The 26,270-nt window shown below is 39.6% G+C and overlaps 1 protein-coding gene across 1 annotated transcript in view; it reads left to right on the top strand.

Annotated features, from left to right (window-relative positions):
- MARCHF11 (membrane associated ring-CH-type finger 11) overlaps positions 1-26,270 on the top strand; it is a 115,135-nt gene that overhangs the window by 72,799 nt on the left and 16,066 nt on the right. Inside the window, exon 3 of the mRNA XM_003899515.3 lies at positions 18,479-18,671. Coding sequence (XP_003899564.1) covers positions 18,479-18,671 — 193 coding nt within the window. The remainder of the gene's footprint in view (positions 1-18,478; positions 18,672-26,270) is intronic.

Genomic DNA, 26,270 nt, shown 5'->3' with positions numbered 1-26,270 from the left:
CCCACCTGCCTTGGGTCCAGTCATTTGCTAGAATGGTTCCCAGAACTCAGAGAAACACTTTACTTGTGTTTTCCCGTTTGTTATAGAGGACAGGACTCAGGAACAGCCAAATGGAAAAGCCATAAGGCAAGGAATGTGAGGAGCACACAGAGCTTGCATGCCCTGTCCGGGCACCATCCTGTGGTGTTCCATGTGTTCACCCACCTAGAAGTTCTATGAACTCTGTCCTTTGGGGACTTTATGGAGGTTTCATTACATAGGCATGATTGATTACATCATTGGTCATTGGTGATGGACTCAACCTTTAGCTCCTCTTTTCTCCCTGGAGTTCAGGAAGTGGGGCTAAAAACATTAGCCCTCTAATCATGAGGTTGGTTCCCCAGGCAACCAGCCCCCATCCTGAGGCCATCCAGGAGCCATCAGTCATCTTATTAGTGTACAAAAGACATTTAGCACTTTGAAGATTCCAAGGGTTCTATGAGTTGTGTTCCAGGACATAGGGCAAAGACCAAACCTGTGTGTGTATTTCTTATGTCACAGGTGCTCCAAGCAATTCATAATCCCTGAAGTAGGTATTATTATCCCTATTTTGCAGATGAGGAAACTGAGGATCTGAAAGTCAAGTGAATTTCCAAGGCTATATAGGAAATGGCAGTTAGAACCCTCACTGAGGTTTTTCTATCTCAAGGTTATGACCCTGGCCATCATCACCAGCAGTGGCGAACATAGGCAGAGTCATGCATGCATGCACTTTACGAATATTGTCTCCATAAAGCACTCCAAGCAGAGCTCTGCTTCTGTAGCTGCAGGAGAAAAACACCCTAGAGCACAATATCCTCAAGTAACTCAGCTACTTGGAGATAAACTGGCCTTGTTCTGTGTTGTCCACTCTCCCACCCTCCTAGCCTTGTAATCTAAGGCCAGAGCAGCTTCCAAAGATCCTGGTGTGTGGCTTTGCAGCTTCCTCTTTCCTCTCTCTCCCCTGCCCCGGGCCAGCTGGGACGTCTGGAAGCAAACATGTCTGGTCCTCTGGGCCTCATCTTTTCTTTATGTGAGCCTAGGAGCAGTTCTGCCTCCCACAATCCTTTCCTCTCCCTGGCAGATGTCAAGACATGACCTTCCAAGTTCTGTACCCACCCCTGCAACCCATGCCTGCCCTCCCTTTCCTCTTTCTTAGCTTAAAAATGTCCAGATATAGGCTTATTTCTTTTAATAAAGGGCATCTTTGAAATGAGAGAGTTCCCTGGCCCCCCATTGCAGGACATACAGCAGGGGTGTGGCTCTCTGTTTGGCTGCCTTGAGCTCAAACTCCTTACAGGAAGGGGAGCATGCAGACAGGTGTTGGAACCTGAGTGAGTGCTTTGAGCTCCAGCCCTGCCCAGATCTGGTGGGTGAGCACTTTGGGCCCCAGCCCGACTCCAGCTCTGATTGTGTCTAGGGGTGGGTGCCTGTGACTCTCAAAGCCCAAGGAGGCATGTTACAGTGTGCTCTTTCAGCTTTGCCATCCATGGATGGCTTGAGTGTTTAACCAGCTCAGTGAACTCTCTGCCTTTTCACAAGGGCAGAAGACCAGTATGGAAGCTTTCTGTATCCTGAGCTCTTGTCCACCGTCCTGGAAGATTCAGGTCACACATGAACTTGAAGGATGAATGTGGGGGTTTTACTGAGTGGTAGAGATGGTTCTCCACAGGATAGATGGGGAGCTGGAAGGGGGATGGAGTGGGAAGATGATCTTCCCCTGGAGTTTGGCCATCCAGCAGCCGATCTCCTCTCTGACCACCCCTAGCCAAACTCCTCTAGGCACTCAGGCACTCTTTCCCTTCTCTCTTTCTCTGCCATGCCATTCTGCCATTTGTCTGCTTGTCTCCTCATCTCCTCATTTGCTCCTGGAGCCTGGGGTTCGGTATTTATATAGATACAGGATGGGGGGTGTGATGGGCCAAAAGGCAACTTTTTGGGCACAAAAACAGGAATGCCTGTTGTCATTTAGGGCTGAGGGTATCCAGGCTTGAGGCTGGGGCCTTTGCCGGGGAACCTCCCTCTTCTACCCAGTATTTCCCAGTCTCCAGTCTGTATCACATTTATTTATTTATTTTTTAAATTTATTTATTATTATTATACTTTAAGTTGTAGGGTACATGTGCATAACTCTGTATCACATTTAATATTGTTGTAGCTCTTTAATAATTTATTAATTACTTGGGAGACATAAGCCATCTTAATTTACTATTTGCAAAACATGCTTAACTCCAGTACTCCCAATCACAAAACTTTTGTCAAAGAAATTTTTTGAAGAATAAATTATTCTTTAGTAGGGACATAACTGCCTAAAAAGCAATAATATGGTAGTCTGATTTTCAAAAAAAAATCAGTAGTGCTTCCATCAAGCCCTCCTCTCTTTTCCAAACTACTTAGTTTATTTTTCACTCCAAGCAACTCTTGGGAGGGAGAAACTAGAAAATTTGCCTGCATGTCTTGAATCAGGTAAGCCCTGGTTCTAAGTAAAGTTGCTTATAAGGTGGTTTAGCTGTTATGTGGATACTGTCATCTTCATTTCTTCTGCAATGTTTGTTATTTTGGAATGTTTGTAGGGACAATTGGAAATGTTGTAAGAAGTATAGGTAGTACGGGTGCAGCTTCGTAACACACCTCACCTGCAGCCAGGGCCCGGCCACATCTGACGTTCATGAGGCAGGTGGTTTCTTCCATTTCCATGAGTAATAGACCACCTCCCTCGAATTGGCAAGAAAGATTAAGAATGAGTAGGATTGAGAATATATGACCCCAGAGAGAACCAGAACACCCACAAGCCAAACACAGCACCTGTTTTAGTCTTTATGTGTGATAGACTGGAACAGGGTTTCTCAACCTCAGCACTATTGACAGTTTGGGTCAGAAGGGTTTTTAAAGTTGCAAGGTCTGTCCTGTCCATCATAGGATGTTTAGCAGCATCCCTAGCCTCTACCCCCTAGATGTCAATGGCACCATCTCCAGTAATGTCAACAAAAAATATCCTCAGATATTGTCAAATATCTCCCGGTGATAGGGCAGGGTAGGGTAGGGCAAAATCACCCTTGGCTGAGAATGACTGGACTAGAATTAGAAGCTACAGTGGCTTTTGGGATCTTTTCATGCTGTTACCACAAGTCACTCATGTAAAGAAAGAAAACAAAACCACACTTCACGCGTGGGCCCAATGTGTCTTGTGTTCTGATGCTACCATGGCATTGGGCCAACTCACAGAACTCAGACATCCTGCCTGTAGAGAGCTCACAGTGTGGTCAGGGAAGCAGATGTGTCAAGGGACAATCATATTTTAACAGGATTTACAGGGAGAAAATTGGTCATATTGTTGGATGTTATGTAGATAGAGCTATCAGATTGCCGACCACCCTTTCTACTTTTCAAATGACCCCTCTAGGGTTGACAGACACAGGCTTATTTTGAATGGGATGCCACAGAGGCACCCCTTGCTTATTCCCTCTTCATGGAGCCTCGTTCAGGTTGCTCCTGCCTGGAAGGTCTCATCTCAGACTTTTTTGACATCTATCTACCCAGCTCCCATTTTGAAACTCATGGTCTCTTCTACATAGTTTATGGCTCAGTGGCATGCAGTGTTGTTTGGTCCCCTCATTTCCATGCCATGATCTTATCAAGTAGATTGTGAGCTCTTTGAAGATAAAAAACAGATATTGTACTGGATCATTCGCATAAAAGGGTGAAGCAAGTCACTGTTTGACTATTTGTCGTTGACTTGCAAAACCCAACATGGGATGGGAACTCAAAAGTATGGGGAAGGCAAGTGAAAGATAAAATGAAATTTAAAAAAACAGGAAGCCAGAGATCGAGAGGTACTTGGCCTTCTGATGGGCACGTTCCTTTCTGCCTAATGAACTTCTACAGATGCTTCAAAACCTCAGAGCCCATGTTACCTTCTCTGTGCTTTCTGTGGCTTGGGGTGACTGGGGGATGCCCTGCAGCCATTGGTCAAGTGTCTCCTCCCTTCCTGGACTGTCAGGTGTTCTGGCCAGAGGCTGCGGTATCTCGGTACATTTCTACCTGGCTTGGCAAATAGTGAGTTCTCAATCAAAATATGAATGACTGCCCTAAAGTTTAAGCAAGGGGAAGATCTCTTGAGTGAGGAAAAGCTTGTTCTTTATTAATACCGTAGTAAAACCCTTACTGAAGGGAAAACTGAAGGACTGTGAGGAATTCTAGGAACTCACAGAAAGGCATTTGTTTATTTGTTATGTTAAAATATTGTTCAAAGTAAAGGATAAAATATGAGAAGGTATCATAGCTATCCCTCCCTTTCCCCATTCCTTACTGAGGATTAATGAGCTGCCAAATCTCACATAAGAGATTTACAGTTCTTTATGTCAGTGGAAAGAATTTCTTTGCACTTTAAGCAACGTGATATGCAAGCCACAGCAGGATGTCAGGAAAGGAGACATGATTTGGAGTTTAACTGGGAGATGGGCCGGGCAGCAGTGCCCAGACACATTGGTGATTATTCTTCCGTCAGACTTCATCCAGAAGCCTCCAGAAGTGAAGGGCTAGGGGATTTGCTTTACTCAGAGAAGTTATCAGTCAGCACTCTGTTACCTTGGAAGAAAAATTACAGCTATGTGAACACTCACTATGTGCCTAGGCACTGTGGGAAGTGGGATGTGGGGTGTGTGTGTGTGTGTGTGTGTGTGTGTGTGTGTGTGTGTTTAGTCCTTACCATACTTATATAATAATTACTATTATACAGTTTTAAAGGTGAGGAAAATAGGTTATTTTTGCTCAAAGCCGTACAGCAAAGAGATGGAGTAACAGACCCTCCATTCAAATCTGACCTCAGAGTCCAAACTCATTAGTCAGCCTACAACCTTCCAGGAAGGAAAACAAAACAAAAACAAAAACTGAGCCTTTTTTTTTTTTTTTGAGGTAAATGACCTTCTTTGGGGTTCCCTCTCTGTTGGATTGTACCAGGGGCTAGATTTACTTTTAAAAATTAAGTGTTTTTCAAGTATTTCACAATTGAAGATAACTCACACCAACCGGACAAATAATTGCCAAAAAGATTTTATATTCATTTTGCTATTTTAAGGATTTTTTTCCCCAGGGCCTTAAAAATAGTTTTATTGAGATGTAATTTATATGCTATAAAATTCCCCCATTTTAAGTGTACAATTCAATAATTTTTAGCAAATTTATAGACTTGTTCAACTTTTATAACCATATAGTTTTAGAATATTTTACCACCCCCAAAACATTTCTCATCCTTTAAAGGGCTTTTTGTTATAGAATTCCTAAGGTAGTTGTGGGGAAAAGGAGTTGGAGGAAGAGGGGTAAGGGGAAAAGGTGGGAAGGAAATAAAAGGTTGAATAGTAAAGCGAAGTGAGTACTCTAAGGAATTATAGAGCAGAAAGGGGCCTTAAAGATGACTTAATCAAAATCTTCATTTTAAAGACGAGGAAGAGAAAGGGTTGAGAAGTTGGGCAGCTCAGCTGAGTTGCTGATACACGAAGAGTCTGGTTTTCTGAATTTTAGTCTGTTTCTCCTGCGGTTACCATGGTGCAAAGATATTTAGTGGTTTCAAACAACTATTTTCCTTTTGCTCACAATTTTATGGTCTGAAAGGGTTCTTCTGGGTGATTTGTCTGTGATCGATGTGGCATCTGCCTAGGATTCTTGGGCAGGAGGATGCACTTCCATGAGAACTTTGCTTACATGCCTAGTGCCTCCGTGCCCCTTGGTCTCCCTCTCCACATGTCATCTCATCTGCCAGGGCCTCTCCCATGTGTCTTGAACTTCTCATGGCATGGTGGTTTCAGTACTTCTTATGTGGCATGACTTTTAAAAGAGGGGAAACAGAAGCTGCCAGTCAGTTAAAATCTGTGTTTGGAATTGACACAGAGCCTATTCTGCCATATGCTATTGGTCAAAGCATCCCCTGTATTCTAGGGGGTGGAGAAATGGGCACAGCTTCTTGATGGGGAATGACAAGAGCCACATAGCAAGAAAGCACATGGACAGGATGTATTATTTTAACCATCTTTGGAAAATACAGGAAGCAAGAACATGACTAGGCAGGTGAACATCTCTGCCACATCCTTCCATATTCAAACCTAGTTCTTTCTTGTGATTTTATAATCATCATTGCCTTGTAGGATAAAATTGAAACGCCATAGTTAATCCTAGAAACCCCCTTCAAGCTTGCCCACATGGATTCTACTCTCTGGCAGTAATAAAACCTCACCATTTCCCAAACACACCAGCTCTTGTGCACATACTTCTCTTTGTCTGTCCGTCTCCCTAGGTCCTCGGCTATCTCTCCACCTAGCCAACTCTTCTGACTCATCCTGTCAAACTCAGCTCAAGTGCTTCCTTGTTCTGGAAACCTCCCCTGATGACCAAAGCAGATGCAGTTTCTCCATTCATCAAGCACCATATTCACTTTTCTCTATGAGTGCATACCAAGCTGTATTGTGATTTTTAGACTTTTGTGGAGGTTTTCTTTTTTTTTTCCACCCCCCTGCTTGGGCAGTGATCTCATGGTGACTTTTGTAGGTTCTGGCATGTACCAGACATCTGATAAGTGCATTTTGAATGAATACATTTATACATATTAGATGCTTAAAGGGGTCAGAATTCCATATGTATTTTTATATTGGTGGTGTTGAGACAAGATAGTTCCCTTGACCCCTTTGCGGGACTTGGAAAAGGGTGGCTTACTTAGCCAGCAATGCTCAAATCCCTTGCAAGACGGGGAGCATGCAGGTGAGTGGGTACAGGAGCCAGGGCAAGTGCCTTTGGGTCGTGGCAGGAACAAACCCTGTATTGGCCCACACAGCTCAGTGGAAAGTCAGTGTGACAGCCTCTTGACCCACACCCAGGTCCTTGTCCAGTGCCCAAGAGGAACGAGGTCACACAGACTTGAAACATGGTGAATGTGGAGATGTTATTGAGCAGTGGAAGTGGTTCTCAGCAGGATGGGGAGCTGGAAATGGGTTGGACTGTGAAGACAGTCTTGTAGTTTGGCTGTCCATGGCTGAACTCTTCCTGGCCATAGTCTCTGATGCCCAGTTGCTGCTTCTCTAGACATTCAGACACTTCTCTCTTCTGTGTGTGTGTGTTGAGTCTGGGGTCTGGGGTTCTTATGGGCAGAGGACAGAGGGCGTGGTAGACCAGAAGGCTACATTCAGGCAGGAAAACAGGGGTGTGAAGTTCTCATTTAGGACCGCAGGTCCAGGCTTGAGGGTGTAGCCCTCTCCAGGGACCCCACCCTCTTCTACCCAGTATTTCCCTGCCTCCTGTACGTATCAGTGTCATCTTACAGTGTGACTTTAACCAAGAACTGAGGCAAAGCCCAGTTCCATGTAGTAGCGGACACTGCACATTCAACTCAGCTTAATGGGCTGTGTTTCTTCTGTTACTGACTCAGCCACCTTATGATCTTATAGCCATTGTTTCATTCCTCAGAACCCCAATTAAGGAAGGAGACCAATGCATGGAGGCATCAACACACAATTATTCTAAGATATACCAAATGTTATTTTATAAAGAAGAACATTGAGGTCCTTATGAAAAGAATTACCTGCTCGGTAGCAGTGCCAATTCACAGCTCTCTATTTGTCCCAACATAATATGCTGCCTCCCTGTAGCCAAGAGAAGCCACTTTGTAAAGGATTCTGCATAAATTTCATGCAAGGGCTAATCTGCCTCACACTATGGTCCCTAATTACTAACAGTGTTGTTCTGACTACCAGGACAAATTGAGTTGGCCTACATGAACTGAAATATTTCAAATGGGAAGGTCATTGCTTTCAATGAAAATTCTGCTCCAAAAGCAAGGTTGAAAACAGCAATAGCCTACTGAGAGTTTAAATAAGCTCCTTTAGCAAAGGTAGCTTTCAACTCCTCATGGAGAGAACAAGTAAATCTAGTTATGACCACCTACTAATTAGTTAGATAGGGCTCCCCTGGGGAGTGTGTATTTAAACATAATTAATACTGAATATTGAGAGGGGTGATGAAATAAAAATGCATCATATGCAGACACACACTTTTAATTCATATGGGGCAAAATCTAGTTACTAAGCCTAATCGTATTAGACAGTTGACACTTGGGGAAGATTTCCCTGATTTGAAATAATAGCTAGCACCTGCTTTTGTTATGAGACACAATTAAAACTCAGAAGGAGAAGGCAGAATAAATTGAAAACTGAAGAGCTGAAATGCATTTTTTTTTCTGAGATGGAGTCTCGCTCTGTCGCCTGGAGTGCAGTGGTGCGATCTCAGCTCACTGCAAGCCCTGCCTCCTGGATTCACGCCATTCTCCTGCCTCAGCCTCCCGAGTAGCTGGGACTACAGGCGCCTAAAATGCATTTTTATTTCAACTTTTAGACTGTTAAAGCTGGACTAATAAGCCTCTGACAAGTATGCACATCCACAGCAATCAAATAAGAGATAACATGGAGAGATGAGATATGGATGGTTCTGGAAGAATTAGAGAATGCAAATAAAGGAATAAATATACTTTTTTTTTTCTTTTTTTTTTTTTTTTCTTTTTTTGTGAGATCCAGAATCTTTGGTATTTCTTCTGTGGACTCTGTAGTTGCTCTGTAGTTGCCCTGTAGTTGGCAAATTAATGCTTGTAAGTCAGTCCAAATAATTGTTGCTCCTGTTAACTTCTCAGTTAGACACAACCTTCTCACTAAGCATCTTTATTCCTTCTAAGAAAACTTTTTACACCTTCTGCTGCTCTGATATACCCTCCTCCTGTGAATGGAGACAGATGGATAGGAGATTCTGGAAACAGGATTCAACTCCTGTTTCCAAAGACTTGGCACCTGAGTAAAGGGCAGCCTTTGATGGAAGGGTTTTCTTGGGTAGACACTGCTTTATAAGGCCTGTCTCACTCATGCTGTTAGTTTCTTGTTCACTGGCCACCTACAGCTCCCTCTGCCATTTAGAGTTACTCTCCACTCCACATCACTGGGCTCTACTGGCCCTGATTCTCATTTGATAACCAAACCTTCACATTGTATTAATTTTGCTCCTCCTGGAATTGAATTTTGGAACTTTCCGGGCTTATCTGGTCACTCTGGCCCTGGCCTAGTATTCCTTTTGCTGCCTCCATGGCCTTGAGCCAGTTTTACCTTTGTTCTGATTCATCCAGGACTTTATTCTCCTGGTCCTGGAGTTAAAGGGCAGCCTCGGCTACTCCTGTGTCCACTCCACTTGAATCCAGTACCCCGAGGAAGGTGGGGAAGAATCTCCTTATCAGAGTGAAGTCTTCCTAGGGGCTGTCTCCTCCCAGGGCTTCTTTTCTGGGGAAAGAAAATTTCTCTCCTCCTTTGCAATTCTGGGACCCAGACACATGGTCTTGGACACTTATCCCAGGAACCCCCAGTGTAATGCATCCCTCAGGGTGCTTAATTTCTTCCTCCTGAGCAGCAAATCATACTGAGCACATTGCCATAGTCCTGGGTCGTGGCCCTTCAAACCCGCTGGGATTTCCAGGTTTCTGGAAGAAAATATTTATTGACATTCTAAATTCTATACAATAACATGAAATCCTGACAGCATTCCTGAGTACCCATGGGGAGCTCCCCACCCACCTCTCTGCTTTTTTGTTGGTTGCATGATTGAGTTCAAGGTATTTTAATGAACAAAATGGTGATCTATGGTCAAGACACCATCCCTCAAAGGATGTGTGTTACCAATAGCTGAAGAAGTGGAGGAAAGATCTTTTCACACGAGAAAGTGAGTCTGGAGCATTTTGTCGTGCCTAATTCTTTTGGAAATAGCAACCAACAATTTTCTTTTTTGATTTCTATGAATTAAAATTACACTGATTAACTTCAAATGAGTGGTCTCTTTTAAAAAACTTTTTAAAAAACCAAACAAAACAGGAAGCTTTTGTTTTTCTGATACTATTTTGCTTCTATTTTAACTTTTGAAGTTAAAGTGGAGGAGAATGACAATTTGAACAGTGGTGAGTCTTTTTAGCCACAACTGTAATTTATATGAGTCTTATTTATTTTTGGCATTTAAAAATGTTTTTAATGAAATTACACCAGTGAAAAATCAACAAAGTGATAGTTTGCATTATAATATGTAAGCAGTTGAGGAACCCTTTTTTTCCCTCTCTTTTTTGGGTTATAATAATTCTATAAATATTTGAAACACTAAATGTATCTCCACATAGTATCAAATTTCTACCATGTGGCTGATATGACAGGAGCTGATTCATAGTTGTCATAGCCCAAGTTCATATTTCTTAGAAATTAGAAATAAGTGGGTCATATTTCTTGAAAATTTAATCATCTTTCTTGAAAAATCTTCGTTCATAAACCCATTTCTAATAGGTGTGCATTCCTTGTTTAATACTCACATCTGTATTTTTCTTTTCTTTTCCTCTTTTTGCAAAGAAAATGGCTTTTATTAAGCTAAAAAGCATGTACATCAAAAGTGTAGAAACAAGGAAGAAGAGGTTTGGAGGATCATTTAACAAGAACACTCCAACTTTTTTAAAAATAAATCTTATATAGTTCTTTTTGAATTGTATCTAACAACAATTTGTAGATTATCTTTTAAAAAAATTAGTCCTAAGTCATTTATGATTTTTGTTGTTTATGTAGTATTGTTTTTGTAATTTCACTTTTCAACTTTTTGCTCTTTATATTTAAATATAATTGATAATTGTTATCTCTTTTCTTTTTTCTTTTTTTTTGAGATGAAGTCTCACCCTGCCTCTCAGGCTGGAATGTCGTGGTGTGATCTCAACTCACTGCAACCTCTGCATCCTGGGTTCAAGCGATTCTCCTGTCTCAGCCTCCTGAGTAGCTGGGATTATTGGGTACTGCCACCACACATGGCTAATTTTTGTATTTTTAGTAGAAACAGGGTTTCACCATGTTGGCCAGGTTGGTCTTGAACTCCTGACCTCAGGTGATCTGCCTGCCTCTGCCTCCCCAAAGTGCTGGGATTACAGGTGTGAGTCACCACACCCTGCCTGTTATCTTGTATTTTGAGGCTTTGGTAAATTAATTTACTACTTCTATTAGGTTTTCTTATAAATTCCCTAGGATTTCTATGCAGATAATCATGCTATCTAAAAAGAGAGACAGTGTCATAGTTTTTCCTTTATAATTTTTATACTTTTCTCTTTTTGTTATTTAGTTCATTGCATTGAGTAGGACACCCAGTGCAAGGTCGAATAGAAGTAAAACGGGTGAAAATCTTTGCCTAGTTCCTGATCAGAGAAAAGATAGCGTTTCCCCTCCACACAATTAGATATGATCCTATCTGTAAGTGTTTTTTAGATGCCCTTTTCTTTCTCTTCCTAGTTTTCATCATGAATGGGGGTATACCAAATGACTTTACCACATCTATTGAGAGGATATTTTTATTTCTAATATGGTCTGTTGCATTGATTGCTATTTGGATGTTATATTGACCTTGCATTTCTAGGGTGAACCTCATTCACTCTTGCTGCATTATTGTTTTTATATATTGCTGGATTCAATTTGCTAATATCTAGTAGAGGATTTCTTCTCATCCATGCTCTTAAAGAATATTGGCCTGAAATTTGTCCTTTCTTATAATGTTTTTGTCAGGTTTTGGTATCAGCGTTGTGTTGGCCTTGTAAAATGAGTTGGAAAATGTTCTGTCCTCCTCTGTTTTCTGAGAGAGAATATGTCAGATTGATAAGATGTTGTCTTTAAATGCTTTATAACATCTGGTGAAACTGGTCCTGGAGGTGTTTGTTGTCTTGTTTGTGGAAAGCTTTTGATGACAACTTCAGTTTCTATGTAGAATTATTCATACATTCCATTTCTTCTTGAGTCAGTTTTGGTAATTAAGTTTTCTGAGGAAGTTACCTATTTCCTTCATGCTCTGGGATTAATGGGCATACAGTTATTTATAATATCTCCTTACTGCTCTCCATCTTTAGCATCAGTTATTATATCCCTCTTTCATTTAAGTAATTGTTAACAGTTTTTCCAGAGAAATGGTTCTATGTTTTCTAATGATTTTCTCTAGGTTGTTTAGATTTCCTCTTTCTTAGGCAAAGCAAATTCCTTTTGTCTAATCTTTAGCTCAGCTCTGATAAATTTGTGAAAATGCTTTTCTGGCAGAAAAGACTCATACCAAATCATGAAAATCACTTTTAATATGCAGCCTATAAATACAGCTCTACAAAGAATGGGCATATAATTAACTGAATTTTGTATCTACATGTCAACTTGATTACACATTGAGATGTTTTCTGCCAGCATTTCAAATCCCAACTTTAGTGTTGCAATTTGCACACCATCTAAAGATGATTGAATGTAAGTTTTAGCTAAATCCGTTTTCTGAAGAGGACACCTCTTAAGAGCAGGTGTTCTCTCCTGTGACACTGTTGAGTAATCCCGCCTGTCATATAGCACACAGAATAAATCATCATACTACAAATCTATTAACTTATGATTCATTTTGGCCTGCCTTGTAAAAACAAAGATGAAACAGTATCCGAGACCGAATGATTTAAGGCACCCTGAGCAGATCTTCTCTCGCTCGGAGTTCAGCCTCGTTCCCTCTGAGCATGTGCTACTTTCAGAGAGGAAATTGGTTCCTAGATTGAGAAGGTTTATTAACTTTTTCAGACAACAGAAAGACAGGTCCACCTTCTTCTAAATAGCTTCTCAGAGACCTGATGGAGTGTCTGTCTGTCTCAAGTGCTTAGCTTACTGGCTGGAAGGGATTTGTACAGGAAGAGACTTGGAGTATCCTGTCATTTCCTTAAAGAAAATTCACAGCTTTTTCTTCCCTCCTTTATTCTCTGAAGGCAGTAATAAACCTCTATTAATTAGTCATACTTCATTGATAAGAACACAGTGTTTGCCTGATTTCACGGCAATCTGTGGAAATTATTGGAGTGCTTTTCTAATTTCTCATGGAGAATGCTCCACTAACATAGAACCTCCCACGCAAAGATACTCAACTCTGGGCCATGTACACTTTCAGAATCTTTGTAGGACTGGTGGACCCTATTGGTACATCTCTCTGGACAGTTACAAGTAAGGAGAATATTACATAATATCCAATGTGAGTTAGTTAATTTCTCCCAAAATTTCACTAAAATTAAAGAGATATAACTCTTTGAGCTTGTCTTCTTCGTGTTAAAATTAACAAACTGCAGCTTTCAGATTCAAGAAGTATTTGGAGATGCCATTTAGAAAGGTATGAGTCAGATTTTGGAACTTTGTTGGATTGTTTTCGCAGGTGTTGAATTTTTTCTATTCCCACAGTCACCTTTTAAACAGGTATGACTGTGCCCATGTTGTTTTTCCTTTCAGATATAGGATGTGTCAGTTTAAGTAGGGAATTAGGGGTGAGAGCAGAGAGAGTAGGCAGAGAGAAGGGCATTTTAGAAAGAACTGAAGCTTTGGAGACAGATCTGAGTTCTCCTTTCCTGACTAACTGGTGGCTTGGCCAGAGTGGGTCTTTATCCATAGGCACTGATGGGATGGATGTAGAGAGAGTGCAAATCTGGCAGTCGGATGAGCGGTGGAAACTAAAGTCCGAATTCCGTGTATTTCCAGCATTTCCTGGGTGTGCTTAGCTCTGTGGTGCACCGGAGGGGGCATGAGACTCAGCGTCTGCCACCGGGAAACCTGCCGTCTGGGGACAACGGGGACGGACACGGCTATCTGGGATTCGAGAGTGAAGGAAGGAAGCCAGCTTTCCCCAGAAGTATAAATAGTGGACTGTGAGGGCCCAGACAGAATGATCCTGTTTAGGAGAGGAAGTGCATGAGAGGATGGCTTTTTAGAAGAGGTGGCATTAGTGCCAGGTATGGATGGATAGATCAGTTGAAAAAACAGGAGGCAGACGCTGCATGCCGAGGAAAGAGCGTGCTCAAAGGCACAGAGGGACCAAAGTAAAGAGTGCATTTGGTAGAATAAAAAGAAGTCATATGAAGTTGAATTGAGGAGTCTCCCTCCCTCCCTGTCTCCCTCCCTCCCTCCCTCCCTCCCTCCTTCCTTCCTTCCTTCCTTCCTTCCTTCCTTCCTTCCTTCCTTCCTTCCCTCCTTCCCTGCTCCTTTCCTCTCTTCCTCTTAATCGCCCTCCATCCCTTTTTGATCCTTCTGCCAGACACTGAGGATATGTGCTGAACCAAACATGTAGCCCTCTTCGCTGAAACTTAGAGGGGCAGCTCCCCTTGCGTTAGGAATGAACCCCAGGGAATTAGTCTGAGGAGCAGGGAATGACTCACAGCTTCAAGTTCAGCTAGAAAGCTCTTTCAGTAGCCTAGAGAAGACAGACTGGGAAGCTTCATCAGGAGAATTGTCATGGCACTGCAGAGGTGGGGTGTATGTCATTAATTGTTATCAAAGCTCTCGGTGGAATTATTATGTAGTCTAGTATAAGTGATAAAAGCATGAACCTGGAAGCCAGACTACCTGGGTTTGTACTTCAGCTCCGGTCCTCACTAGATGTGTAACCTTGGGCACATTGTTTAACTTCTCTCTGCCTCAGTTTACTTACCTGTAAAATGGAGATAACAATAGTAATTCCCTCACAGAGAAGTTGAGAATTAAATGACTTAATACAAATAAATAAACTCTTAGAAAAGTGCCTGGCATGTGTCAGTCCTGTAAAAATATAAGCTATAATTATTAAATTATTAAATTCAGTAAATTATTAAATTACTTCTTCTAGTGCACTAAATGAGGGTGAGCTTTCAAAAGAGGTGCCAGTTGATCCCACTTTTGCTGGAAACAGTAGATGAAATTGTTTTGTACAAGTAAACAGCTTTTCAGGAATGTGAAAGAATCACACATATTCAACTATTATGGAAAGAAAGAAAGAAAGAAGGAAGGAAGGAAGGAAGGAAGGCAGGCAGGCAGGAAGGCAAGCAAGCAAGCAGTAGCAACTATTTAGAGCCAATCTGGCTATTGTTATATTACTTTTCTTTCCAAATGTGGGAAGAAAGTTAAATGCAACACGCGCGTGTGCACGCGTACACACACACACGTACACACAGACACACACACTCCTATGTATCTCCTTAGAGGAGACAGTGTGTTTATCCATTGAAATATTTCGCTGACAAGTTTTGGAAATAATCTCACAAACTTAAATCCTGGCCTTTGAATTATTTCCAGAACTTTTGGCTATAACGTTGGGGTAGAGAGAGAAGTCCCATGTGACTTATTTTCTACTTTTATCATCGAAGCAAATGGCCCATTAACACAGCTCCTTCAGGCTGAGCCCATTAGATGATGCACGCCCTCCGAGGGCAAGGACACTGGGAGAGTGTTTTCTAGTGGTCAAGGGCAAAATTATTTCTTCTAGTGGAAGAATGAGAACAACTCTCCTTTTTGCACATAACGGTAGATATAAGAAAGCACCAAATATACTGGGCAGAGAAATTACCAAGATGATAGCTGTCTTCAAAGGCAAATTCCTGTTTTTATAATCGAGGTTAGTAATTTTGGTTTCAGTAACGGTGTGTCCTCATTAACTATTCAGAAATGACGTTAATTTTAAGTTTCATCAGTATATGAGGAACGTCTGTTTACTTTTAAACACATTTGCATATTTGCATTATTAGCAGGGTGTTATAAAACCAAAAAAAAATTTCAGGGAGCTCACTATAGATTTTGCACCATTTACCCTTCTTTAAAAAATAATCTTCAAAAATCCCAAATTACTTCTATGTTGACAACAAAAATAATTTCTATGATGATAGTGAATAGTTAAGCTTCCCAGTGTACTGTCATCAAGGGTTGTTCTTTTTTCCCTTGCCTCCGGACATCATCTTAAACACCTTCATTCCAAACTACCAGGCATTTGAATTGTACACAAATTTAAATTTGCTGTCACCAAAACAAATGTGAAGCGTTCCGGTTTCTTGTTTCTGGTGAGCCTCTCCCTTCATTCATTCACCCTCCTCACCTAGGAGCAGCCACACCTCGTGTATCAGAAGTGTGCCATACAGAAAATGGAAGAGGCTGGCACCTCAGGGTCAGTGCTTGGCCATTCATTTCCAGGGTCCCAGGAAATACTACAGCCAATGCATCCAACTGTCACTTCCATCCTCCCAAATCCAAGCATTCAGTAGGGCCTGGCCACACTATGTCTACAGACAACATGGTGAGTTATCATGCAGGGAGGCTTGGATCAATTAATTAGTAGGTCTTATTGAAGCCAAATATAATTCATTACGCAGTTTCGAGCTATTCAAATTTAACTCCCCTAAGATTACATCATAGAATTATTGGCAAACAGAAAATAGGTATCAGTAAAGTCTCTTCTTGGTGAATCCTTGTTACTCACCTTTGGTTACCTAGGACTCCTCCAATTCAGGCATACACATTTTGAACATGCAGCCCACTATATGAAAGTCAAATACACACACACACACACACGCACATGCCTCATGGACTTAAAGGATGCTTTGTTTTCATCTATCTGATGTGATTAATAAATTGCCAAAGGGTAAGGTAATGTGTATAGACATGGTAGCACCCATTTAGGATGGATGATAACTGTTTTCTTAGTTGCTCACCATGTTGCATTCAAAATAAATTTTAATGAGCATCAAAACTGAACAAGAACAAGAGATACTGACACGTCACCTCTGTTTGGTGACACCAGATTTAAAATGGTTAAAGATATGAAGGCCTGGCAGTTTGGCATAAATGTACTTAAAATTATGTCGGAAACTGGAATAAAACAACTTCAGACACATCTTGGGATACAGCCTTGATTCCTTTGTAATGACAAAATAACACCAACTAGTTTAATTATTTTTTATTTTAATTTAAGTTCTGCAATACAGTGCACAACGTGCAGGATTATTACATAGGTATACATGTGCCATGGTGGTTTGCTGCACCCATCAACCTGTCATCCAGGTTTTAAGCCCCACAGGCATTAGGTATTTGTCCTAATGCTCTCCCTCCCCTTTTTTCCCACCCCCCGACAGGCCCCAGTGTGATGTCCCCCTCCCTGTGTCCATGTGTTCTCATTGTTCAACTCCCACTTATGAAATAGTTTAATTATTGCTCATTCAGAATTGTAAAAGCACAAACCATTTCTCACTAAATTAATCTTTACATTAAAATGCATGGAAATCTCTTTCTCACGGTATTTCACCAAACTTTGTTGTTTGGTTCTGTTTTTTAAAAGAAAAATAAGGAAAATGACTTTAGAGAATGAAATATTTCAAATGTACATTGGTATTTAATCTTTAACAAATGTAGAATTTAATAGTATCATGAATATGCAAGGTCACATACATACTTAAAAATGTTACATGTAAATTATTTATTTATGGTATGTGTACGAAAGAGAGAGAGTGATAGAGAGACAGACAATGAGAGAGAGAGGATCAGTGTCATCAACTTACCATTTGGGGATACATAAGTTCAGTTTGAAGGTAAGTAAAGCATTTGACGAAATTTCAGATTCATCCGATGGACACTGATTGCTTAAGCTCATTTTTAAAAAGATTTTAAAAATTGTTTAAGAATTCTTCTGAGAAGCCATATATTGCCATAGCCAGAGTTCTTCCATACAGGATGAGATTATACAGGTTGTTTTGAGTTTCATGGTTTACTGACAAACCTTAATAACAATTCTGGTTTCATTTCTGCTTCAATTATGCAAAAGTGAGAACATGACTAATTAATCCTCTCCAGTCAATAGCAGCCTTGAAGGATTTTTGATCATTTGTACTGTAAATTTCTTTTGAATATTGATACTTCAGTATTCAAATTGGCACCAAATTATTTGCCCCACTGAAGAGTACATGCTGAAAATGTTTATGAGTTTCAAAGATTCTTCATGTAGGTACAAATTTTAAATCTTGACAAAAATGCTTCATGGCTTACCCATTAGATAGTAAAAAGTCAGTAATATCTGAGTATATGGAATGTACCAATAACAGATAATGTACAATTTTATACTTCCTTTATGATTATCCTAGTGTTATCTTAAATGACTTTTTCACTGATGTTCTTATATAACTTATTTGCTTTTTACATTTTTTTTCTACAAAATCAAGAGACAGTTCCCTCTTTTTGCAGTAGCCAAATGTATTAAGAGCAAACTAAATTACCAGATAGAGAAGTTCTCACCATATATGGTCAGAGTGTATTTAATTTCATGCATGCGTGAAAGATAATAATGTGATTTCCAGGTACTAAATATTCCTTAGCCATTCACACTCAGTACTATTATCTGGAATCAAACTAGATTAAACTTACAGAATGGTGAATTACTGAAAATAATGAAGTTAAGGCAATTCATTAATCTTTATCTGCTTGTCTTTTTTATAGCCTGGATGAAATGAAAAAATTCATTTGGGGGACTGATCAGATTTCAAAGGGTCTAACATTATGAAAAGAAACACTGGACTGAAAATGTTTTTTTTTTCTTTTTTAATTACACACAGCACCTTTCTTACATGCCTCTGTTTTTCTTTTAGTGGCAGAGCATTTCTATAACACTGGTTGAGAAAGTTCAGATGATTGCTGTAATCCTAGGATCCCTGTTCTTAATAGCCAGTGTGACTTGGCTCCTCTGGTCAGCCTTCAGCCCCTATGCAGTGTGGCAGAGGAAGGACATCCTTTTTCAGATCTGCTATGGAATGTATGGTTTTATGGATCTAGTGTGCATAGGTAAGACCATGACCTTCAACGTTAACACACTGTCAGTAATCCATTTCTTTCAGCGATTACGTTTTCAGCATTCGGATCTAATAGAGAATGTTGTGGATTGAGTTATCTCAGTTCTCCAGTTAATGAATTAGCTGTGGGTCACAATTGGGCTGCTTTTCTAAGAAAGCACAGAATCTATATTCCTGTGTAGTTTGAAAAAAAAATTAACAGGATAATGCCCATTTAAAGTGAGATATTGTGCAACTGAAAGAAAGGAGGAAGGGTTGAAGAAATTATTTGGAGCGAATGATCTAAGGATAGTTGTTTATTTCTAAGGAAGAAGAGCAAACCAGTTGCCCTTTACAAAGCTGGGGGTCCTGGCCGATGCAAATGGCGTTACTGTATTGTGCATTTGGGGAGAGGACAGACATCTCCATGTCTTACATCATGATGACTGTGCAGATTCTCTGAGGGCAGAAAGGGGCCCCTTGGAAGGTTAGGGACTTGGGGACAGTTTTCCTTGCTGGCCTGTGTCTCTTTGTTTTACTTAATAAACTCAGTGACTTAGAAGATAAAAAGAATCAAACATTTTAGCTAAAATAAACCCTAGGAAAAGGTTACTTCTGTGTTTCATTTGACCCATCTATTGTTCTCTAGTACTGTGAGAAAACGGAAGCCAATCATGCAGCATTTATGTGGCATGTGTGAGGTGCACAGGCATCGCGATGGTGACCAGTTGGCGAGGGGTAGAGCGGTGTGGGTGGCTGTAGGGAGGTACCACAGCATCCGGAGCATTTTCCTGCTCTGATGTGGCAGAAATGCACAGGCTCCACCCAGATCTACTGAATTGGGAACTTCAGGGGTGGGGCCCAGCCATCTGAGTTTTACAGCCCCTCCAAGGTTCTGATGCACGCAGAAGCTTGAGGACTACCAGCTTCAGGGGATGGATGCTAAGCTTGGGATCAAGATACTTGGTTTCTAATCCTGGCCTCTGCTTGGGCAGGTCCCCTTCATCCCTCTATGCTTCTGTTTTCTCACCTATAAAAATGCGAAAGGATAATTCCAACCATGCAAGTCTAAATAAAGGAAATAATGATTATAAAATAATTATGTTATTAATTAGAAGTTATAGATTAAGTATATTTGATTAAGTTGGAAATGTTGAATAACTTTGAGATCACTTAAATTTAATGCCTCTACTTACTAGAGCTTTAATTTGACTAGCAATTTTAGTATCTTCAGTCATTCTTTTCTAAAAGAACTCTATAAATGTTTAAAATATGATCAGCATGATTTTTTGTTTTTACTTTTTTTCTTTGCTCTTTTCTCACTAGTACAAGTCTAATAAGAAAGAAAATGATCAAATTTCAGGCCAGAAAGAAAAAAATAAAAGAGCGAATATTTTGAATAATATATAAACTGACTAGATGTTGCCTGAATAATTGAGCTAATCATGTATATGAACAATTTGCATGAAATGTGATAACGCATATGAAAGCATTTGGAAGTTCTAAATCTTTATTCAAATATAATCTCTAAGGCATTGCTCTAATAAAGAAGAATCACACAATTGATCCACAAATTGAATCCCTTAACACATTCAAAGACAGGGTTTATTCTGTCTTTCAGCATGAATGATATAAAATCAAGTGTTCCATTGATATTCAAAGGGGAGATGCAAAATGAAAGAGCCAGTTAGTTCCCAAGCCAACCTGGAAAGGAAAAAAGTCCAGTTGACTTTCTTGCCCTCAGTATAAACACTCAAAAAGACCATGCATTTCCTGGTTAGGAAATGATTTTTTTAAAATTTCACGACTTACATTTAGTGCTGAGTTATTATATCTTAAATTCTGATGACTAATGTTAGTATTTTAGTCAAGATTATTACAATTCTGGTTTCAAGAGCAAAGACATATGAACAAATAATCTTTCAGTAATATATGACAATTTCAAGCTTCTCTTTTAAAATTTGAGCATTTGCCCATTTTATAAAATCAAATTTCTTAGAAACAGAAACAGTTGCCATTTCTCTGGAGATATTTTGGAGAATAAGTTTTTTAAAATTTTTTTAAAATTATGCTTTAAGTTCTAGGGTACATGTGCACAACGTGCAGGTTTGTTACATATGTATACATGTGCCATATTGGTGTGCTGCACCCATTAACTTGTCATTTACAGTAAGTATATCTCCTAATGCTATCCCTTCTCCCTTCCCCCCACCCCACAATAGGCCCTGGGGAACATCACACACCGAGAATGAGTATTTTATCTGAGTCTTAAATATTGACAGTACGTTTCATTGTGTTTTGACTCATCAAGTCCTAATTTTATCATTCCATGATCTATTTGTATATTTTGAAAAAAATTAAAGAATTCTGATTGAACATTGTTTATTTTACTTGGCACTTTCACTAATTAGTCTGTTCTGGCCTGGAAAATATCTTAATTTTTTTCACCAAGAAATTAAGAAACTATTATAGTAAAGACAGCAAAATACTCATAGTCTACCAATAGCCAATTGGATTGCAGCCAGGAAGAGCTCCTGCTAATATTTCAAATTAATTCAAGTGTCTGCAAATTAAATGCAGACAGTAACAAAGATCATATTGGTTGTACCTTAAATACTCCTGACTGGAAGACTTAGAGTTCGAGTTAGTGTGAAAAGCAGGTTTACAACTTTGCATCCCATTTCCTCAGCTCAGTTTAATAAATATTTCCTAGGAACTTTCTATGTGTTGAATAGTGCTAGGTTCTGCGACTAAAAATAAGAGTCGCCCACTTTCCTTCCCCCAAGGAGCTCATGAGGAGGACAGGCAGGTAAGTAAGTGATTAGAATACAGTGGGATGTGCACAGTTGCGGAAGTATGCACAGGAAGGGGTAGTTGGACAACACCAGGAGGGATGAACCCTGCGGTGCTGTGTGTAGGGAGGGGAAGGTTTCAGGCTGATTTCATGGGGAAGTGATAGCCAAGAGATGAACAGATACTTGGCAAATAGAGAGCTGGCCTCCTTCTTGCCATGAGAAGATGTGAGATTGGTTCCCCATTCAAAGAGTTTTAACATAATTGGAGACATCCCTCTTTCCTGTCTGTCCAAGCTTTCCAAACTTGATTCTACCTAAGTAGAAGAAACAGGTTGGCAGCTTCATAAATATCATTTGAAAAAATTATTCTGAAAATCCATAGAAGATTGTTCCAGAATCCAAAAATGTTATCATCCAGCCAGTCTATGTAATGCTTAGAAGAGTTGGATTGTTAAACAGAAGTTAAGATTTGGAGAACATTTGTTTACTTGGGGAAATTTATGTACTTATTCCTAGGCACAGTGAATTTGTTTGTTGCTTTCATTCATAATTAATACATTTTCCTCTTTCCCAATATTTAGTTTTTTTTTCTTGCTATTAACCTTTTGAGTTTGCTCAAGGGTCTAGCCACTATTATAGTTGAAACATCTAGATCGGGGCTGTTCAAAATAACTTTCTGCAAGGACGAAAATATTCTGTATCTGTGGCATCCAATTCTATTGACACTAGCGAAATTTGGCTATTGAGCACTTGAAATGTGGCTAGTGAGACTGAGAAGTTAATTTTCAATTTAATTTAAATAGCCACATGTGGCTGGTGGCTACTACTTTAGACACAGATTCTACACGATGGAATGGCAAGTGTGTAAGAACTTGAATAACAGGTTTCCCTTTGTCTGTATAAATGGGTTGCATTTGCTAAGTGATAAAGGAACTCTTTTCCAAGAGAGGTGAATAAAGTGAAAATGAGCTTGAGAATTAAGAGAAGGGTGTTAAAGTATGTGTGATTGCCAAGAGTTAGTGATAAAGGAGAGACATGTTAGACAAATGACTCTTTTTGTTACTGGACTTTTTAAGAATACTTCTATGGAATTTAATTTTCAATCTGTACTTATTATAAAATTCACATCTGTTTTAAGGAGATTAGAATGTAAAGAGATTCTATTTGGGGAGCACTTCTGCATATTTAAATAGATGGCATGATTGTACACCAGGAAAACTAATAGAAAGGATTTAAGTCACTTTAGGATTTAAGCTAGTGGCAGTAATTTAGGGAGAAGTAACAGCCAGGGAAGCTCATGTTGGCTCCCCGCTAAAAAAGATTTGCACAGTGGACAAAGGAAGATGAGCAAACCCAGGAATGAAGCCCACCTGCCCGGCAGAAGGCCTTGGGCAGAGGATTTGCTTCTTCACTCCACCCTGGACACTTTGAGAAAAAATAGAAGACCATCATTTCCACTGACCATTTGATTGAAGGGAAGCTAGTGCCACAAGAAGAATATGTTTATTAATCACTAAAAGTTTGAGGGACCAGAAGAGGGCCATATGATTACAGGAGTTATTAGATAAACTTGCATCTAAAAAGTGAGGGCAGTCACCAAGTCATTTTAGCGTCTGATAGAACCAGATGAGGTGATTTCAAGTTCTTGTGAATAGAAGCAGCAAACCAAAACTCTGTTATCGTCAGTGATATTTGCAAAATAGAGATAGTAGTGCTTGTACCTCTAATCAACACTGTAAGTTAGTGGCAAATCCAAGTCTGGAAATGTTTTGATCTTCCCTCAAACACTATGGGAAGAAACTGATTACATTTATAACACTTAACAACATGGATTGCTTTGGCCTCTTAAAATTTTTCCTAATTGTCCATATAATATACACACACATAAAATTTGTGTTTGTAATTGTGAAATCCATAAAGTTAAAAAAGCCCACTTAACTCACATCCTCAGTTCTGCTATGCTACTCCCTTTGCAGAAGTGTCCCCTCTCTGCATTTTGAGGTTTATCTTCCAGATTTTTTCATTAGGTTTACATGGGTTTAGGTACATGGATACTTCTGCATTTTATTTATAAGTGAGATCATACTGTACAAGGTGCTGAGAAAATAGTCTTTTTCACTCAACGATATAATCTAGAGATCTTTCCCTGTTATAACAGATGCACAACAATGTATTTAAACTTTTTTCTACTGATGAATTTTCAGGTTGCTACCAATTTTTGCCGTTAGGGACCATGCTGTAAAGGACATCATTTTACATGAATATTTCTGTTAGCACAATTCTGAGAAGTGGAAAGTCTGGGTTGAGTAATAAGCTTATGTAAATTTTGGTAAGTCCTTTTATATTACCACCTAAAAAGGCTTTATCAATTTATCTCCCTCCCAATACATATGAGGTCCTGTTTCCTCATACCATGCCAACTATGGATATCATTACTTGTTTGACATTTTCATCAGTGGTTTTAACGTTTAACATCATTCGAGTAGTTTTCTTAAAATTAACTCCATAGTTATTTAGTTTGTGGGACAATTTTATCTAAAAAAAAAAAAAATGGCTCTACTAGGTCATGCCCATGTGCAGCACTCCCTGCCTGATGTTTTTTGGGATCTAAGGGTGTGATATGCAGGGACATCGACGAGCTCTCATCTGTAAATGCTAAGAACTGATCAAGATCAGAGACCTTTGCCTCTCAAAAACCCTGCGTTCTCCAGCACACTTTAGGAGTCTTTCAGTCACATTTAAAAAAAAATCTATTACACTGTTAACACTGAGGGGATTTTAGTTCTCAGTCTGTCTCTTTTTAGTATAGAAAGTGCTCCCTGAAGTTGCTACAAGAAAAATAGTCCTCTCTGTGGCTGAAGTATTGATCCTGTTATTATTGCCTGTTCTTTTTTGTTTTTGTTTTTGTTTTTGTTTTTGAAACGGAGTCTCCATCTATCGCCCAGGCTGGAGTGCAGTGGCGCCATCTGCAAGCTCCGCCTCCCAGGTTCACGCCGTTCTCCTGCCTGAGTAGCTGGGACTACAGGCATCTGCCACCACGCCCAGCTCATTTTTTGTATTTTTAGTAGAGATGGGGTTTCACCATGTTAACCAGGATGGTCTTGATCTCCTGACCTTGTGATCCACCTGCCTCGGCCTCCCAAAGTGCTAGGATTACAGGTGTGAGTCACCATGCCTGGTGCCTGTTCTTCATATTATTTTATTTCTCAAATTAAAGCACAAGCATGCACAATGGAGGAGATATAGGCGTATGCGCGCGCACGCACACACACACACACGCTCTCACTCTGATCCCAGATTGATCCCTGATATATACCCACGAGGAATCCAAAATATCTCTCTTGAGGCTCTTTTAAAATAATGAATTAAAGTATAATGTAATTGTTTATGTTGTCTTTCTTTTGAAAGCTACAGAGATTAGGGAATTTTAAAAAATAACCTGAGATATACCAGAATGAGGATCAGATCAAAATATCTTCTTATTGTACCAGTTATATTTAATACTAAAAAAAAATGCTGCTTCTACAGAAAGTTCATGCTCTCCAACAAACTTTTATTTTCCTGTACTTTGAAATGAAATAATTTTTCTTTAAATCCATGTAACTTCTTTTTTTGTTGTTTGTTTTTGTTTTTGTTTTTGTTTTTTTTTTGACACAGAGCCTCAGCCTCCTGAGTAGCTGGGATTACAGGCACACATCACCACACCTGGCTAATTTTTGTATTTTTAGTAGAGATGGGGTTTCACCATGTTGGCCAGGCTGACCTTGAACTCCTGACCTCAAGTGATCCACCTGCCTCGGCCTCCCAAAGTGCTGGGATTACAGGCATGAGCCATCTTGCCTGGCCTATGTAAATTCTCACAGTTATTATTATAACCTTTTTAAAAAATCTGTCTGTCCTGTTCGATAATACATCTAACCAGAGCTACTTTGGCACACACAAGAAAACTACTTAGAGTTACCACTTGGTGATACGTTCACATCTCATTATAGAATTTAAGAACGATAAACACCATGTATTACTATGGTCTTAGATTGATTATATTGGACATATATTTACATGTTTTAAAGTGAAGGTAATATTTTTCTCTTGCTTCACTTGCTCCTTTTTTTTTCCAGATAGAGCAGCTAAAAGTATGACATAATCTAACATTTTATTGACATGAAGCTTAAAATATACATTTACTAACTCTGTGCTGTATGAATAAAGGTGAAGAATTTTGAAAATGAAATTCAGGATAATCAAACTCTGTAATCACAGATAAGTTTCCCACATGGCAGATGGACTGGTCACTTGTCTGTTTAAAACCAGTATTGTTTCCCCCTAAAATGATGCCTTTAGGTCATCATCGTCCACCTTGTAGCTTGCTTTCTATGAATATAAACCGACTAGAATAAGGAAAGCATAACTAAGAAAATAAATCTACTGCTAAAGAAAAAAATTATAATCCATTTCAAACAAATATACATGACTTTTGGACTATCTCCTTTAAAAAGTTTTTCACGCCCTCTCATATCTCTCAGCATGATTCAGGAGTTGACAATGATTTCTTAAATTATTTTAGGTTAAAAACTTACTTACTGAAAGGAAAGAGAAAGAAATTAGCATTGGAAGTTGAAATATGCCATGATTTACAGCAGAAAAAAATGAGTTTGCCGAAGACGGCAGGAGAGCCTTAAGTTCGTTGCCACACAGGTTCATCAACCATAGACGAGTGTGCTTGAAAGTGTAACTGTGGGTAAGACCTGCAAAATGAGCAGCCTTTGGATCATTGTTGATAGGTAGCAATTTCTTAAACTGTAAAATGTTCATGAATA

Source organism: Papio anubis, chromosome 5 (assembly GCF_008728515.1).
Source record: "Papio anubis isolate 15944 chromosome 5, Panubis1.0, whole genome shotgun sequence".
Taxonomy (NCBI): domain Eukaryota; kingdom Metazoa; phylum Chordata; class Mammalia; order Primates; family Cercopithecidae; genus Papio; species Papio anubis.
This window is presented reverse-complemented; position numbering and strand designations above follow the sequence as displayed.